General features: G+C 36.6%; 1 protein-coding gene across 1 annotated transcript in view; it reads left to right on the top strand.

Moving 5' to 3' along the window:
- The window catches only part of HMGCLL1 (3-hydroxy-3-methylglutaryl-CoA lyase like 1), a 79941-nt gene that overhangs the window by 45518 nt on the left and 15833 nt on the right, over window positions 1–18590 (top strand). Inside the window, exon 7 of the mRNA XM_075148034.1 lies at window positions 4376–4564. Coding sequence (XP_075004135.1) covers window positions 4376–4564 — 189 coding nt within the window. The remainder of the gene's footprint in view (window positions 1–4375; window positions 4565–18590) is intronic.

Below are 18590 nucleotides of genomic sequence, written 5' to 3'. Positions count from 1 at the left end.
TCTCTACTTAATCCTAAAAAGATCTTTAATGGATAAAATTTAAGGAAAATAAACACAAAACATAGCTAATACTAAAACTGGGTGCATAACCTCACTCAACCATATGCAGTCAGATCTAAGGAAAATAGTATGTTTTGACTGTTACCAGTCATGAGTAAAAATATTATGCGCTATTTCCTCCAACAAGAAGGTAAGGAAGTGCTTAAGGAAATAGACTCAAGCACATATGTCAGTGGACCATGTTGTACGAGATGATTTCCAGCACAACCTCTTGCAAAGGGCATCTGCTTTTAAATCCATTTTATGCTGGCATAAGCATATTGTGCTGTCAGCCGCTAGAGCCGCTGCTACATCGTGCTTGTGGCAAGCGTCATGTGATTGACACATGAACCAAAACTCATCCCCAACATGATTTCCTACTACTTAACTTGCTCTACTGCTCTGGTGGAACAACCTGCACCTTCCCTCTCCGGCCTGTTTCCCATTTAGGATAAAGGAGAAGAAAGACGATGTCTTAGTCCAGCCTTTTTTTCCAGCAGAGAAAGAGATGAATGAAACACAAGTGTTAAATTTTGCAGGAAGGCAAAGAGGGCATGAAAGCTGAAATGGACAGTAGGGAAGAAAGTGGAGGGAATTCAAGAGCACAAGGCAGAAAACGCTGGCCTTCCTCCTGGAGAAAGACTTGTCTTCTCCGCTACACTTAATCACCACTTTTGGTGATCTAGCAGAATCTCCAAACCACTTTTTTTTTTGTAGCACTAGCAGCTAGTCAACATTTGTCTGATATATTGTGTTCTGCATGTGTGGCTTTCAGGTCCTGTTCTCCTGCATCTTCTTCTAATATACATTCCAGATGGAACTTGTGATAATACTTCTCCCACAGCAGCCACATATACTCACAGTCTTTGAAAAAAATAGCTAAATTGGAAGGTACTCAGTATTTCTAAATTAATTGGGTTTAATATGAAGTGAAAGTTAGAAGTGACACAGCTTTAGTTAGAGCGGTGATGACAGATTCAGCTGTGCTGTTGGTAGATTGCTTACTGCAATGTCATGTTCCCCAACAGGCTTCTTTCCTTGTGTTGCTTGTTTTTTAACTACTCTCCTTGCACAGAAGAGCTCCTTTTCAGTTTGCTAGTGGGAGTGCTACTTAATGTTCCAAACCTGCAAACTTTTACTCACACAGGTATTTTATTTTCTGTCTTCATCCCAATAAGTGTCTTCTTGTGTACCTGTACACCATTGTGTATGTGTTTAAGAATAAAAGCTGCCTCGTTAAAGTTATTGAGGCCCTGATTCAGCAAGCACTGATGTTTATATAGAAGCATCTGATTAGCTGTTAATGGATTTTACATAAACACATGCACTCATCCTTTGCTGAGTCAGAATTATCAAAATTACTGGCCGTGTTGCTAAACCCTTTCAGAGAGCTGCCTCTCTGGTCATCATCTTTCTCGGGATGGAAGTGTATGACTCCCTTGACTGTGCATTGCAACCAGCAGCTATGATTGAAAGGTTTAGACCATTTCTTCTGCAGTCAATGACAGTGACCAGTTTTGGTTTTTTTTTTAAGCAAAAGATTTTTTAACTGAAGCAAAACCAATTAGGGGAGGTGGCTCATTAACTAGACTACATGCAGGCTTACTAGGTTTTACACATAGTTATCTAGTGAGTGCAAACTTCAGATGCCTTCACACTTCTAGAATCCATCTGGTCCATCCATATGGCTCTTTATTTGAAAAAAACCCAAAACATTTCTCATCTATTAAAATAAACTGCATAGTCCTTTTTTATCACTCTGCTTTTTCTTGAAATGGAGTCACCCGTGGTTTGTTTATCATCCTGTGGTTTGTGAATTTCAACCTTAGGCAAATAAGGCTTGAAAGTTGCTGGAAGCACCGTATAACATCCTTGAAGCCAGTTGTGTTATCCATTGTCTTCCAGTCACATACTTGGCTGTTTTTATCTTTCTGCCTGCTTCTTTCTCTCCTTAGCTTCCTTTTAACCTAGAGCAGTGAATTCATATAAGTATTATCCAGGCTACAGAAAATGTGCCTGTTCTTATTTGAATGCTGTTAGATTATTATAAAGTTTCCCTTACAGCACAAGGACTGCAGTGTATTTTTATGTTATTTGCTTAAAATCATCTGTAACTCGATTATGACCTTTTGTATTCAGTTTAAGGGTATAGTTTTAGATATTATTTCCAGCAGTAGGATTGTTCACATGCCTAAGGGGTTGCAGTGCTGGGTCACCAACTCCCATTTTGATCAATGCTTGGTGTCAGGGCAGTGCTCCCAAAGGGAGTAGCACAAGACTCATGCATAGTAAAACTGCTCAGTGGTGCAGAACACAACCCTGTTCAATCAACAAAGCTGCAAGCTCATAATCGCATTCTGATTACACTGACAAAACAGTGTGTTCTCTTCTCCCCCACCCTCCTCCCAAAAATCCACATTGAAAACTTACAAAAATATAACTAATGGGCTGCCTCCTACTATGGTAGGATAGAAAATCCAATATGAAAAACTCCCATTCAGCTTCCAAGCATGCACATTCTTCTTGAAATTAAATATAGATCTCTTCTTAAGGGTCACCTTAAGGTTAGATCATGACAAGTCAGTGACGATGCTCAGCTTGTTAGCAGAGTTTCCCCCTCTCTTCTTTCATCTTTCAGAACTTTATTTTCAGAAGTTGAAAGACCTAAGGACTGAGCATGGGAAAGAAGTGAATGCAACATGATTTCTAGCAGTTTATATAGTCTCTTTGTCATCACTAAAATGCTCATCTAGAAAAACTTTGAATCGTGAATGAAAAAGAACCTGAGAAAAAAATGCAGTCTGCTTTTTTTACCCTGATCTTAAACAAAAACTGAAGTTTCGGGATGAACTATAGGTAATCTACCACTAATTGCAGATGATCTTTTTTTTTTCTTACAACAGTAGTCCAGTTAAAACACCTGCCCTGTGTTGATGATACAAAAATATGCTGCAAGATAGAATCTTTTTTGCAATCTGATGAATGTCCCTTTTGTAAAGCATATATTGAATTTATGTTGATGCGAACCAGGGGCTCTTTGACTTTAAAGCACAAAGAGTTTTACTACCTTTGCAATAGTCATAGCACTTCCAAGCTTTAAGCAGAAGGATTCAGACTACTTGAAGTTCTTTTTCAGCTGTTCTTTGAATTAAGTGAACAGCAATATTAATCCAGCACTTCCGAGACTGCTGGTGCAGCACTTTGTCAGCTTCCTCAGACGTATTCACAGCAATCCCACTGATGAAGTCCTGGAATTGCTTTAACAGCAGAGTGCAGTGCAACTGAAGATGTCTTGGAAAAGGGTCGTATTTTTTCATTTCTAAACAGTTAATTTCCAGATTGGGATTCCATTCTAGTGGAGTAGCCTTTCGGGATTGCTGATACACAGTGGGAAATGCTAAAGGGGACAGACATACTCAGCAAGTGAAAATAAGGTGAAACCCTTTCCAAATAAATTAAACAAAACTAAGATGGAAAGATCCTACATTCAATTTCTAAAGCAATATTTTTGGTGCAAGTATAATTCTGTGCTTCCGAGCGTATGTCTCTCTCCGTACAAACATGAAGCCAGACCTCGAATCTCTTACTCATACAAAGAACTCCTCAAAGACATAATTCCAGAAACATTTAGGGGTCTACTTACATAAGTAAGAACTATATGTACAGGGTTTTGTTTGGTATTAAGAAAAATTTTAAAACTTAAGGACTAGAATGTTAATTAAGTTAGTTTTGCTTTGTTAGTATTTTAATGTTTGATTTCATGAAAAGCAAGCAAAATTAATATTGAGTAAGTCATGTTAAAACTTCAGTTTTCATTGATATTTTCAGTGCCAAGAGAAAGCAAAATCAGGCTTCTTGTTAATTATTTATTGTCTTAGTTCAGCCATGTGCGTGGCTCCGTGTAATAAGCCAACAAAAGGGCAGGTCTTTACCCTGCACAACTTGTAAGCTGGAAAGTACATGGAGAAAACCAAACAGCTGGGAAATCCTCAGAGAGAGGAAAATGTTGGGAAAGGACTTGACAGAAACTTAATTCATAGTGTAAAATCTTGCTTATTTGGATTCTGTGGGAGAGTCAAAAAGCAAGTTTTTGATGGATTTGTCTTGGTTGGTTATTCCATGTACAGAAGCAGAACTATAAAATAAGAGTATCTATGGGATGTTCTTCTTGGGCGACGATTTTCAAGAATGAATAGAGGGTTTCTGATACATAGGTCCACCTTGGTGGGTCAAAACCTGAAACCCGTACAGAAGCGTGTCCTTTTTAATATACGTTCTTGACCCTATTTTATATTCTTTCATCTTGACCTTTTCATGTTTCTCTGTTTCTAATCAGGTATCTAAGCGGCTGTACAGTATGGGCTGTTATGAAATCTCTCTGGGGGACACAATTGGTGTGGGGACTCCTGGAAGTATGAAAAGAATGTTGGAAGCTGTTATGAAAGAAATTCCTCTGAGTGCTCTTGCTGTTCACTGTCATGACACGTATGGCCAGGCGTTAGCCAATATCCTCACAGCCATACAGGTAACTCAGGTTCTCATTTTATAGCTATGGTAGTAGTAGTTTTAGTTTAATTCAAATGCACAATTTAAAAAAATTCCAGCCTTAAAGAAATTACTAGAAAAGGAAAGAGGCATGCACCAAACTTTCAAAAAGTATTGCTCACATATTGTATTGTCTACAGGTATTACTGCTGTTGCTTTTGCAAGAAAATTTCAATTCTTACCTACTTATTACCTTCAATTCCACACAAAATTGCTAAGAAACAGTGGTGATTATTATATTCCATTGATTGTGGATGAATGAGGGAGATGATAGAATGTATTTTTTTTCTGATGTCTCAGATTCCACTTTTCTTAGGAACATCTATATGTTCATTGTTCACTAAACTAAAATTTCTATTTTACAGAGGTATCTAAATATAAAATAGAAAAACGCATAATTACATCTTGATTTCAGATGGATAAATCTAAACTATTGGTAATTATGTACACAGACAGAGTGGTCTAGATAATTTTATCACTGTTAACATGCCTTCAGTATGTTTTTTTGTTTATCAATGATACCTTCCGAATAAGATTAGCAACAACTTTATATCCTATGTATTCTTCTTTCAAATCTGTGGCTAAATAATCAGAAATAGTTAATTTCCATAAGAAAGATTTTTCCCTTTGTGTTCATATATTTTTAAGAATAGGACACAATACAAGAAACGGTCTATAAGTTCTAATGTAGTTTTTGTAAAGATATAATCTTGAAAAAATCTTAATGTGTACATGCATTGCAAAGGAGACCTATTTTTACTAAATGTTACAGAAGATGTTTACAAATCGTAGGCCTTTATTGTTCTTTTTTATTCTTAATGGCATCTTCTGATTCCTTGCAATTCAGGCAGCCATTTTTAAGGTCAACTTTCCTTTGTCCTGAGTTATTTTGGCAGAGCTCTTATTATGTTGTTTAGAAATAACAGCAGTGTGTTAACAGTATTAGTGATATAAGCAACAAGAAGGAACAGGGAAATGTTTCAATATGGGAATCTCTGCAGGTATTTGGTTAAATATTGAATGACAAAATCTGGTAAAAAAGGTTCTAACTTTTACTCACAGTGTTCACTATTGACCCTTACTCACTTTTACTGTTGCAAATGTGCGTGTACGTACCATGGGATGAATAAATTGCTAATTTCACAGTTAGCTTCAGTTGCAGATGTAATAGCTAAAAGCATGAAAACCCCTGAGCATGGGAGGAGTTTGCCATAAAAATACTTGAAGCATTGTTTTTCAAATCCTTCCTTAAAATAATTGCTGTCCTGGTGCCTACTAAACACCAAACGATGGCTATGCTTTGTTAACCCCAGTATTTGTTGTAAGTGATTCTTGTTTCACGTTTACCTCCTGCTCCTATCTTTTTATTTACTTCTTAAATCAACTGTGTAAGAGTTAAAGGGGAAAAAAGCTCTTAGGTACCTAATGTACGGTTCAGGCTAATTAACATGTAAATTCAAGAGAGCAATAGACCAAAAAAAAAATATCCCTATGCAGCCTTCTCAGATTTCTGGGAAGCCAGGGGTGCCTATGACCCACCAGAAAACTTCCCTATGTGCTCAAGTTCTGCTACAGTGCATGTCTAAAGGTGTGGTGTTTTTGGCTGAGCTGACCGTGTCATAGATTTTGCCAAAAGTCCTTGATGAAGCAGGCATTACACAGTCTCTCTGACTGGCTTTGTGCAAGCAGCTCCTTGGCTCGCTCTAAAGGTAGGTCCCCAGGCTCTTGGATCCTCAAATGGGGCTGGTACGTCCCAACATCCTCTCCTGTCTCTGGTCAAACAAACGAGGCAGCTAGCGGTGCATTACAGCTAAGCAATACTATTTCTAAAACAAGGCAACTTTCACAGGTCAGCCAGATGGTAAAGAGCCAAAGCCAGTGGATCGGAGTGCCCAGGTCACTTCTAGCCCCTGCTGTCAGGCTTGCCTGTGCTTTCCTCTCTGCCCAAGAAACACGAATGGCAAAGTACTGGAGTAAAATCCCTTGTCTTCATCTCAGCAGTTCGTTTCATAGACCAGACTCTCCACAGATGCAATTCCTTATGCTTTCTCCTTTATTGTGCAACCAACACAATATTTCATCAGGAGTGAAATGTGTTTGAGGGATTATAGAAATAATGGGCTACAGTTATTGTTTGAAAACAATTTTAAAAAACATTCACCAGGCAAATTGCACTCTTCCTAAGACATTGCAGACTGCAACCTCAGGCTGAGTACTATTGTATTGTATATTGTATTTCCTAAGAATTAATGAATGACAGCTGGAAAGCCACAAATCACTCTACACTAATTCAGGCATTGCTTCGATGGGAGATCTCCTAGGAGTGGAAAGAGGTGCTGGTGATTCAGTAAGTGATTTTTTATACAGATCGCATTGTTCCATGCAGGATTATACTACCCAGAATATTTTCTTTTGTTTGGGGCTGATCCAAAGTCATCTAGAACTGACAGGCTGTATCTGTATAAGAAATTAGCAGGGAAGTAGTCTTGTAATTTTAGTATTCAGTTTTATGTGTGTTGTTTTAGCAAGAGGATAGGTAGTGAAAGATGGGAGAGAGATTAGCCAACTTTTAAAGGATAAGTAATTTTTTTAAGTTGTTGAAGTGAATAATACAGATAGAAAGCATTGCCTAGAGAAAGGAAATTCTCTTTCTTTTATGAAGAGAATCTGTGTAAAAATGTGAGGAACATGAAGCGATGCTTCAGAACAAAACAGTAAACATTTAAGCTAGAAACATGAATGGCTCTTCGTTAAATGGTTTAATATTAAAATATCAGAGTATACAATTCACCAAAGAGACAAATTCAGAAGATGAGAAGTGATGTGGTGATCTGGTTAGAGGTTGTGGTATTTTGAGTAAAATTACATATGTGGGTTAGCTAATGTGACAAACACAGAATGTAGCTAAGACAAATAGTAAAACATTTATAGGAAATTGTTACAGACCTCCAAGGAAGGGCAAAAAGATGGGTCAGGAAACTTCTGTGCTGGAGAGGCCCCAATAAGGGAGACCATTGATCTGGGGAGATTTGAGTTACCGTGACAATTGACTCCCGTAGCGTGTGCAGAACGGGTACGAAAGGGGAAGTTTTTAAATGGAAGTGATACTAAACTCTTTTCTTGCATAGCTTGTGTAGTTGCCAGAAATAGCTTTGTCTGTTTTCATAGCACATATCCGAACATGAGAAAGAATATGGGAAGAGGCAAAGAGGAGTTTTGGCCGGCAGTGATACCTCAGTGAATTAAACAATCAAATGGTAATCCCATAGAACTTTATCAAATTCAAATCACTATCGTAATTCATTAATATAAATCGATCCCTACACTACTGGGATCAAATCCTAACTTAGAGAAAATAAGAATAAAACTCGACTTACAGGGAGCAAGGATTTTAACCACCTTGTGTAATTATTTCCATCTTATTGGACACAATGAGATGAATGAGATTGATGATTTGCCCAGTGAAGTTACTTTTTATTAGTGCTTTCTTTTTCCAGAAAACAGGATTTTTGAAATAAAATCCACGCTTTATTACCAGAAACAGAATTTAGCAAGCCCCTAATTAAACTTTCAAGGTTCAGACTGCAAAATCCAAATTTGTGAATACAGGTTTTCATTACAAACATTATAATATATATCCTTACAGAGAGTTTAAAATATTTAATAATATTTAATTAATGTCTTAAGTTCCTTGAATTTTAAAGATTAAACAAACTTTTTTTTTTTAAAAATCCAAATAGAAATGGCTGTCTGCTGAACTCTTCCCTTCATCACTTAGCTAAATAGATTATAGCCCCTTTGGTACATGCTGGAGAGACTAAACAACTTGCATAGTTTTATGGCTCCAGTTTACTTATGTAGAAGGACTAGATTCACACAAAGGCAGTCAGTGTTGATATGGCTAAGTTTGAAGTGCCAGAACCAGGAGAGGAATCTGAACATAGATGCTGAAGTTCATCGTTTATTAGTTCACAAGGATCATTGTATTACAGGAATAGAGTTCACAACAGCCAGCAAGCTGAAATGGTAGAGCCTAAGTTAAGCAACTGAGAAAAGTTTGTGTTTAAAATTCCCCTTTTCCATGATTCTTACGAGCTTACATGTGAAACCTCAGGCGAGATGAATTTTCCACCCAAAACCATATCCTAGATGTAAGTACTTAGCTTGTCCTTTTTTTTTCAAACACAGGATTTGCTGTTTGTGGCTGTTGAGCTTGCCTGCAGTAACAGGCTGTCAAGACCCCTTTCAGCTGGTGGTTAGAGGCCAGCTAAGATCTCTTTCTTGCCCAGGAGTTGCTTGCTGCTAAGGAGCCTCAGTGAGGGCTCCTGCTCCTCCTTCACTTGGGGGTGGCTTTAAACCTGAAACAAAACAAAGACTTTAAAAGAGAACAAAGAAAGCAGATTTAAAATAAAGCATCATTAATTCAGGTATGCACATTTATTTATGTGCTGATATAAATGGTCCATTTTGGAGGGTCAAAATTTAGAACTGTTTTTTATCTGCCCATAGTCTAGGTTTAGCCAACATTTGAATTCCCTCACTTTCTCCCTGTAAAACAGAGAACAAAGTGTATGCACAAGCCTTGAATAAAGATTTAAAATCTTCTGTCCTGTCTCCCAGCTTTATCTACCATTGACTCCTATGCATTATATTCATCACTGGTAGTTCCACTTCTTCCTAATGACCATTGGCTACAGTTGTGGTAGGATTATAAATTTGTTTATACAGCTACATCTCTCAACTCCTGTCTAACTCATTATAAACCTAAAATTGGACATTCGAGATGGTATCAAGAAAGAAAGAAAAAAAAAAAGACACCTAATAATTCTTTATTTGTAAGAAATGCTCTCTTTTTAATTCCCTGCAAAGCACAATCATCCAGATCTGTAGTGTAGTAGAATAAATTGACACTTCTGTAACAGAGTAGGGAAGATATAGATAAGCAACCATGAAAAAGCGTGAAGCTTTGCATGTAGTCATCGCGCTAGACTTGAGCTAGGAATTTCTTATAGAACAGTGAATATGAACTTCCTAGCTGAGGAAGGCAGTCTAGCCATATTTGTCTGTTGCTAACAGATCTAAAAATACTGGTTTTGGGGAGTTATGTAGTAATTGAGGAAAGGAACTTGTATGCAGTGGGCTGCCTTGCTTGAATAATACATTAAATACCACTATGACTTTGTTTTGTTATCAGCAGTGTGCTGGGGTACCCACTGCCTGGCAATGAAATTATTTACATCTAAACTAATTTTTAACAGAGCAAAAATAGTTGTGATGATAGTTTAAAATTGCAGCACTGTACTAAAGACAAGGGATTTTTTAAGGCAATAGGGAGGTATTGTATGGAATTAATGAGGTACAGGAGGCAGGAACCATAACATCTTGGCTTGTCTTTTCCTGATTTAACATGTCATTGTGCACATCACTTTTCTTCAGTTTTTTATTTGTAAAACAGGAATAAGGCTCATCTCTTTTAGTTTGTGAAGTGCTAAAAAAAATCTACAGAGGAAGAGCATCGGACAAGTACAAATTAGTTTTATGAGGTCTACATTTAAAATTAATTTTTGAAATTGAAGTTTAGAAACTGAATAGATTTTAAGTTTGGTATAGAATGTAATTTTGAGATTAAAAAAGCTAAGGTATATCAGTGGGCAAGTGATCAAAAACCATACAAGCCTAATCAAATTATCTGAGTTCTGTAACACTCCATTTCCTTTCCCCTGCACAGCCTGGCACTCTGAAGAATTTATGTAGCACAATGTGAGGGTAGGAAAGACTTGCTATATGAAACATGCACATATGTTGGGATCTTGAAAAAATGTTAATATTTTTGCATTCTTATTTTGAGAAACATGTAGAAATGGAAAGGTTTCAGCAGACCTCACAAGTTTACTTTCCTCTGCTGTTTACAAAGATATACTAGGAAACTGCAGAAGACTTAACAGAGATCTCCAGAAACTAATTTCAAGGTTCAGATAGGGAAACATTAGAAAACACAGCTTGACTGAGAATAGCTGTACAGGATTCAGGAAGGGCTGGTCATGCTTCAATATTTCACTGGAATTCTTTGAGGCAGTCACTGCCAAAGAAGACAAAGGATATACAGTGGCCATCATATGCTTTGATTTTTCAGAAAATAATTTACAGTGTTCTGCACTGGAAGTTAATATTAAGGCGTGGAGGCATATAATAAGTGGAAAGTTGGCTAAATGGCAGGAAACAAATGGAGTTATGAAACGGAATTTCTGCAAGCTGGAAAGCACCCATCATCAGGGTTGTGGAAGAATTGGTCTGTGGGTCTCAGGTTTTCCCGCTTAAATGAATAATTTGCAATACCATAATGCTCATGTTAAGGGCAATTGTTCTAACTTGTAGAAATTAAACTTTTCAAATTTTGTATTTCCATTGTGAGAAACAGGATAGCTGGCACAATTTGTAAGTGTAAATCTGTGTAATATTCTAAAACATGCAAAAGAAAAAGTTTGGGATCAAAAGTAAGAGTATAGGATTATACATAATTTTAGGTGAAGCAAGAGATTATTTGTTAAAACATGCCTGTTCTTTTAAGGGTCTTCCTAGAGCTTTCTACCTTTGGATTTCTCTAGGAACTAATTTATCCTAGGCACTTACCAAGTATTTTCTGGGTTTGAAAGTGTAAACAATACTTTTGAATTATTTGTCAGCAAACTAAAAGAGCTGTTAGCAATAATATAAAATTCTTTCGAAAACATCAGTTTGCTTTTTTGTTTCTGTTTCCTTTTATTCCACTTTCCTATAGAAACAACATAGCACTTAGGTAAAGCTAAAAAAATCAGATGTTTGAGCTGAAGGAGTACATGATATGAGGAAAGGAAAGAGTGAGTAGAATTGTTTAAGATTGAAAGCTAACAAGATAGAGGTGAATAAGACTGTGTATTTGAAAGCAGATAAGTTAGGGGGGAAATGGCAGGTGAATTATGAAAAGGTACCAGACTGCAAGATTTCTGTGAAGAAAACTTAAAAAGAGGGTGTGTGCTTTAGGAAAGTAGAAAAACACTTGCGTTTTATCAAATAATATTGCTACTATGAGCAGTCAGCTAGTTACTTTTGTAAGTGAAAAAACATACTGCACAAATGAATCAATCAGACCTACGTATGGGAAGAAAATTAAAACATAGGCATTCATACTGAAAAACTGAGAGAGATTTTCCAGTATTTTCTCTGTTCCTTCTTTTTTTGGGGGGGGGCTTTTTATAGGTAGTGGGTTTACATTGTTGCCTGGAATTTCAGCAAAATAAGAAACCAGGCAAATTATCAGGCAGTACCACTCCTGCTCTTTTCTCAGATCAGAACAAAAGAAGTAGCAACTCTGTTTTTTTTGCTTTCTGCTGCTTTTTGCAGGATGTGCATAGTATGCAATTTCTGAGGAGCTGAAAGTTTTTGACCTTTCTCCCTATGCTTCAGAAAAACTTGATAGCCTGATAGTTCACAAATAAATTCCTCATTGCTATTATTACAACTGTTACACTATTACTAGAAAAAAAAAGTTTAAACAGTAGACTTTATTTCAAGATTTTTATTTTTGGAATTTTTTAGGATAGGAAAGGGAATATATTTGTTATCGTATACTGAAATAGCCGCCAGAGTTCCTGAGGCAAAGATGTATTTACATGCGTATACCAATAGGTAGCCTGTATGTTTTTGTGGGGTTTGTTTTTTATTTTAAATGAAACTTAGTACATTGTAAATGATTAACAAATAACAGAAATCTACATTGTTCTAGCTGCCTCTAATATGATGATTGAATTTCAGAAGCTTTCAACCCTAGTTACTGAACCAACAAACCTCAAGTCTAAGTCTCTTTCAGGATACTAATCAGACCAAGAGATCCTTCATCAGTTATAGATTATTCTCATCTCCAAATTCCCTCACTAGAGCTGACTTGGAGCGGTAGACACGACTTCCCTTTGGCTTAAAATCAAACCTCAGATCTCTTTTAAAACATTTTTAAACCTTGAATTTCTCATGCCAATCTACGCATCTCTCTTTATATCTCTGCAAGTTCATATAGATGTATCACCCTCAGTCTAAATGGAATATGAATGGAGAAATCACTGCAGCAACTAGAGAAATAAAGTCCTTGCCTACTTCTACTTTTTTCTTGGAATGATGTTTTATTGTAGCTTCCTAATCACGTCTTAAATGCTTTCCTTTCTGAGTTTCTCATCCTCTAAGTGACGTTCATTTGCACATTTCATTCTTCAGTGTCATTGTTATGTTCCAATTTCAGCTTCACCAATCATTTTCTGATTCATTAAATCTAGAAGCATTAAGGCCATACTGATTTCGTTGACCAGTACCTAAAAGGCATTCTAGTATTGCTTCCATTACTGTGCATCTTTCTCCTCTTGTGAATGAACTTCTTCCCATGCAAAAATAAACAGATTCAGAGAATTTACTTGAAATGATTCTTAGGTCTTCATCAGATTCTGTTCTGCTGCATTACTCTTTAGTTGTCATATCTGGAACTATAATTCGTAAAAGGGAAAGAATTAGTATTAATAGAATACGAGAAGACAATTTTACCTTATTTCCCCTTTTGCCAGCTAATAAGAAGCTTGCAAAGTTGTGCTTGCAAAAAACGCTCACACAAAATAGCATAGAATATAATTCAGATACAAAACCAGAAGATTATAGGCCCATTTGAGGATAATATTCTGTTCAGACTGTTACTGTCCACTTCCCCTCTCCTTTGTTCTCCTTTGTAATGCCTTTTTTGCCATTCTTTGCCTCCATCAATGTTTAAGTGGAGTAAATATGCTGCTGGCAGCTCGCTGGCAAGGGAGAATGATACGAACAGATACCGTGCTCCTACATTCACCTAATCCTAATATTTTCCCTGGCACTTATGTTAATTTTTCCTCTCTTTCACTGTTTTCCTAGTCATTGTTTGATAGTTGTAAGTCCACATGGCCAGAGCAATAGTCTTTTTACAGACCTCCTTTTATCATCCCAACTGTGTCTTGTTTAACTTGACTATTTAAATGGCTAAGAGTCAGCATCATCCAGTTCTGAAGTGGACTGGGCAGTAATCCAGCTCTTTCTGTTAGAGACAGACATTCATTTTTTTGGACTAGAAACAAATTACTTCCAAATGCTGGAAATGTAAGAAGGCTTTTCAAGAAAGGTTTTCAGGTGTTTATAGAACAAATTAGTATAAAATAGTTTTCAAAATGCTAAGCCCAATTTAAAATAAATATTTGGTACTTTAGGAGTTGTGAAAATATAGCACTAGAAAACTGAAGTCACTGATCTGTAGCATGCATAAAAAATATGGTGAGGGCACACTGGTGTCAAATTCCCTGTGCATTTTTCTATTGTGCCTCAACTGGATTGCATGCATAAAAAAGGTAGTATTTTGCGGTTTTTTTTTACATGAGACTACATGGCTGGCTGTAGGTTTGATGAGACGACTGCCTGTAACAATCAGAAATTGAACTGATAACTGTTATTTTACAACAGTGGCAAGAGTTACACAGAGTGGGCAATTGAGTTCCGCTCCTGACGCCATTTAGTTTACTGGTCATATATATCTATAGCCACAAAAGAGCACAAGTTTCTGTGTGCTAACAGCACAAAAGAGAGATTTTTGCTGTCGTTCCTAGTGGCCGTTTGAGGATGTCTCAGAGCTGAGATTTCAGAGGTTCTGGTCAGCTCTGAGTGCTCCGTGCTGCTGGCGTCCCATTTCCCTGCAGAGCTTCCTTAAACATCTGTACACTGCACCCATCTCTCTGGCTAAGGTGGGACTCCCCACATTACACACCTTTGATTCAAGGCATGGGGGCATGAGCACTTGAGGAATCTATCACTCTTTACTAGCATGACACATTTAGGTGTGCATGTAAGTTGTTCTGAAAAGCTGAACTGTTTCGGCTAAGTTTTTCCAGAGCAGTGTAGTTCAGGGCAGATATCTGCCCCACAAGAGATCGGCTTGATTAGTAAAAGATTGGCAAAGCTCTAACCCAGCTTACCATAGGATCTGAATATGGAAAATGTTGGCCAGTCTTTGTAACTGACATGGCTAACATGCCAATTTAAGTTAAATTTCTAATTTAAATACACCACAAAAATCAATGTCTATATTTAAAAAAATAGTCATCTAAAACATGTTCTAGATTAATACTAGGCTTATGTTTATTAGATCACCTATTTGTGCCTGTGATTAAGGTGTACTTATGATGATGATTCTGGGATATATAGTTTTAGATACTTTCTAGTCTAGAACATATGAGTATGCCAGTAGTTGTGTATCTAGCTTTGTGTTTTCAGCTAGTTTCTTCGATTGGCTGTGGGACAGTCTTATTCCTTTCACTTTGTCTTTGTTTTGAGCTTACATGCTGCACGCTAAAAAGGTATGTGGTGCAGTGACAGAAATAACATACAGTATTTCAACATATTTTTAAAAACAATTGTGAAAGAAAAAATTCAAAAGTTTGATGAAGATACAATTATTTTAACTACCTTTAAAAAGAGGTTTTTCTTCAGGATTTAATTCCTCATTTGATTTTCATGGTATTTTGAAAAGAAATTATTTCTATAAGAGTTGCTTGACTTGTTTTTAGAAATTCTCCCTATAATCATATTGCACTTTAATCAGGCTCTGACTGTATACATCAGCTAGAAGAAGATAAATGCCTTTTAGACATGTATTTTTCTACCCAGTGGAAATAACTCCCCCTCCCTTTTTACCTTGAAGTATTTTTTCTTAAAGTTTAACAGCAAGTGTAAAATAAGGACAGAATCACTACAGTGCTTCCCACTTGGAAGTGATTGTTTCTTTTCATTACCTTTCGTTATTTGTGAGTGTGTTTGTTCTAGTTTCTGCCTGAAAAAGAGGGTATTGCATGGAACCTGACTTTCAGACCCAAGCAAGGGTCAGAGGAGTTTGCCATGGCAGGAACAGTCCTGGGAAATCACAAATCCCAGTGTCTCCAGTAGGGAAGCGCAGTGTTTACGGGATGATGCTTCCTTCCTTTTTGGGCAGCTCTACAGACAGCTGTGCTGAGGGGGTGGAACTAAACCTCTGGCCATTCTTGCATATTTATGCTCCTCGGAACCAATTTTGTTATCATCCAGCAAACAACAAAGGAGGGAGAGATAATTCCTGTTGCTGAGATACATCAGGTGGCTTTAAACAAGCCTTAAACAAGGGTGTTTCCTAAGGTAAATTAAACTGCCGAAAATCCGGAGATACTATAATCAGACTGAAGTTCCTGAACTCAGTCTAAATTAGTGTCTTGGGTGGATCTTTGTAGCTGTATGAGAAAAAATGACCATTTGCATAAGTGGAATAAGTCAAAGATGACTCTTCAGTTAAGACAGAAACCAAAGCTGATGTAGTCCTTAAAGTATGACAATCATCTTTTCTCTCTGTGCTGTGCAGAAGCAACACTGAACCAGTCTCCTGAGTCAATTCATTTGTCATTTATCTTTTTTTTCGCTTGAAATATTACAGTACAAATTGAAACAGCCAGGCTTTCAGAAATAAAAACTTTTTGATCATTTTTAAAGATAAATGAATGATAGTTTTATACACACCATAATTTTTGCCAGCTTGCATATTTTCCTGTTTATTTAATTTTTTTCTCCTTTACTGCTTAGTGCAAGTGCTATATGGTGACAGATTGTCAGAGGCAAACGATGTGATTTGCTTAACACAGAGTCCTTTCACATGCATAAAGTAAACAATTACAGAAAGAAAGATTTTTCTCTGGTCTATGTTCATAACAGTAAGATTTTGCTTGCGCTAAGAGTTGCAACAATAGGTAAGAATTTTTAATTTGATGTATCTTTTCCTCTAAACTGAGCAAACAGAATAAAAGTAGACTTAGCAAGGCAATATAATATACATCTATAGCAAAAAATAAGATTCTAAGTTGAATGCCTTTTTGAACAAAAGAGGTGTTCTGGCTTTACTGTTGGCAGATACATTGGATGAGCAATTTGCAACTGTCTTTTTTAAAAAAGGAACTTTATTCAGAATAAGGGAAAAAAAATTGCAGGACAGATTACCTTTTGTGGCTCCCCACCTTAATGCTACCACTTAATTAGTCAATGTATTGGAAGGGAAGAATCCTTTGGAGGTATTGTAATGTGATAAGGTATTGTAATGTGACGAATATTACAAAATTGATCCAGTTACAATGGAATAGTAGAAGCTGAGAAACTGTCACACTTTTTTTTAAAGTTTCCTGCGTTATGACGAAAATTATGGTGAAAACTTTATTTGAAATAGAGATTCACTCTGCCTATGGTATCCAAAAAGATACCCTATTTGATTGCATCTTCTTTGGTCACATTACTGTAATTATTAACTGTTTAATACCATCCTGGAATTCTACTCAGGATATTATTTTTTAGTGGAAAAGTAACAAAATGGAAAGTTCTACTTCCTTGAAGTTATATAGATGAATGACTAAAACATATATTCCAGACCTCTTAAAGGGAGGGTACTCCTTGGTTCTGAATCTTTGCAGTAGATGCTATATTTTCCAACAAGACCTTAGTGGTCCCATTTGTTAAATACATTTGTCTGAGTCTTGAATCAAATTAAGCATGTGCGTAGCTGTTTGCAAGTTCAGGGGCTATTTAGTGAGAATGAATTATAAGAAAAAAAGTACTGATAGAAATAATATTTTTTTTTGGTACAAAAGATGTAAAAGGGAGTAATCAAATTGAAAGAAAACAGAAATATCTAATACTTTATTATACTGTAATGTCTACTGCAATGTTGCCATAACTTTTGCCTAACTAATTGGGAACCTAGTCTTTAGTTCCTCTAGAGAATGAGGTGTGCAAGAATGAATACATTTGGCTTTGTTGTTGGGTTTTGTTTTACGGTTTTTGAAGTTGTATTTTTTTCCCTTGCAATGATTTTCAGAACACAGATACCAGTGAAGAAAAAAAGAAGCAGTATAACTACAGTAAATATTTTATAAAATGTCCATCTGAAGCTCCTCAGCCTCTGGTAATTAGAAGGCCATACGGTGGAGATTGACAGGGTAAATTACCAGTTAATGTTTACACAACAAAACATATGCCCAGTACAATATCCTACACTGATGTTACTGAAACCAGAGTCCGGAAATGTACAGTGGAAACAAGACGTGGTACTTTTCTTGGGCCAACACAAACAGCAATTACAGCACAGTGTGAGAGAAGTCGTAAGAAATACTACTGCGTATCAGTAGTTCAACAAAGTCAGCACTTTTGTGTAATTGCAGGGGAAAAGGGCTGAAAAACATTACAGATCTCAGCAAGAAATGGCCCTTTATACTTTTAAACTGATCCTTGATAAAACAATGCCGGGGTCATGAGAAGGCTACTCTGCCAATTTTGCTTCACTGTGGGATCCATTGACATCTGGCTGAGCTGCGGAAGCTGGAAAACTTCTTTAATATTCTCTTGACAGTAAAATGGACATGTGGAAAACATTCTAATCTGTTAATCTTTGGTGCTCCTGAAGAAAAAGGACATTTGGCTTTATACTTTGTGATGATAAATATTAAGTCTCCAGATCTAGCTGTAAATAAGTTAAAAGCTTTTGAATGGAGAATGCAGTTCTTATTTTCCAAATATGGGAGAAGATGGATATGCACCTGTGTAATCCAGATGATGTAATAAATGCCAGGAGGTTTTTTCTAAGGGTAGTTTACCATACGTCTTGGCAATCCGCTTTTTTTATGCTGAGTATTTTGTCAATGAGTATTAGGGAGCAGAATCCCTGAACTTCCTTACATCCTATGTACTTAAATAGAATAAAGTATTGCTTCACTCTGGAGATTATGAAAATAGAATTAAGAGAGATTCAAAATAGTAGTTATGCCTGAATAAAAAGTATTTAACAGCATTAACTGTACAAATTATTTTTGGCCTAGACTTTAAATCTAATATGGAATGATAGTGAATGATGGAGATATACATCTATTCAGCTTGAGATAGGATGCACAATTCTTCATTTCTGTTGC

The sequence above is a fragment of the Calonectris borealis genome, chromosome 3, assembly GCF_964195595.1.
Source record: "Calonectris borealis chromosome 3, bCalBor7.hap1.2, whole genome shotgun sequence".
In the NCBI taxonomy this organism is placed as follows: domain Eukaryota; kingdom Metazoa; phylum Chordata; class Aves; order Procellariiformes; family Procellariidae; genus Calonectris; species Calonectris borealis.
The sequence above is the reverse complement of the archived record's forward strand: the minus strand, read 5'-3'. Positions and strand labels throughout refer to the sequence as shown.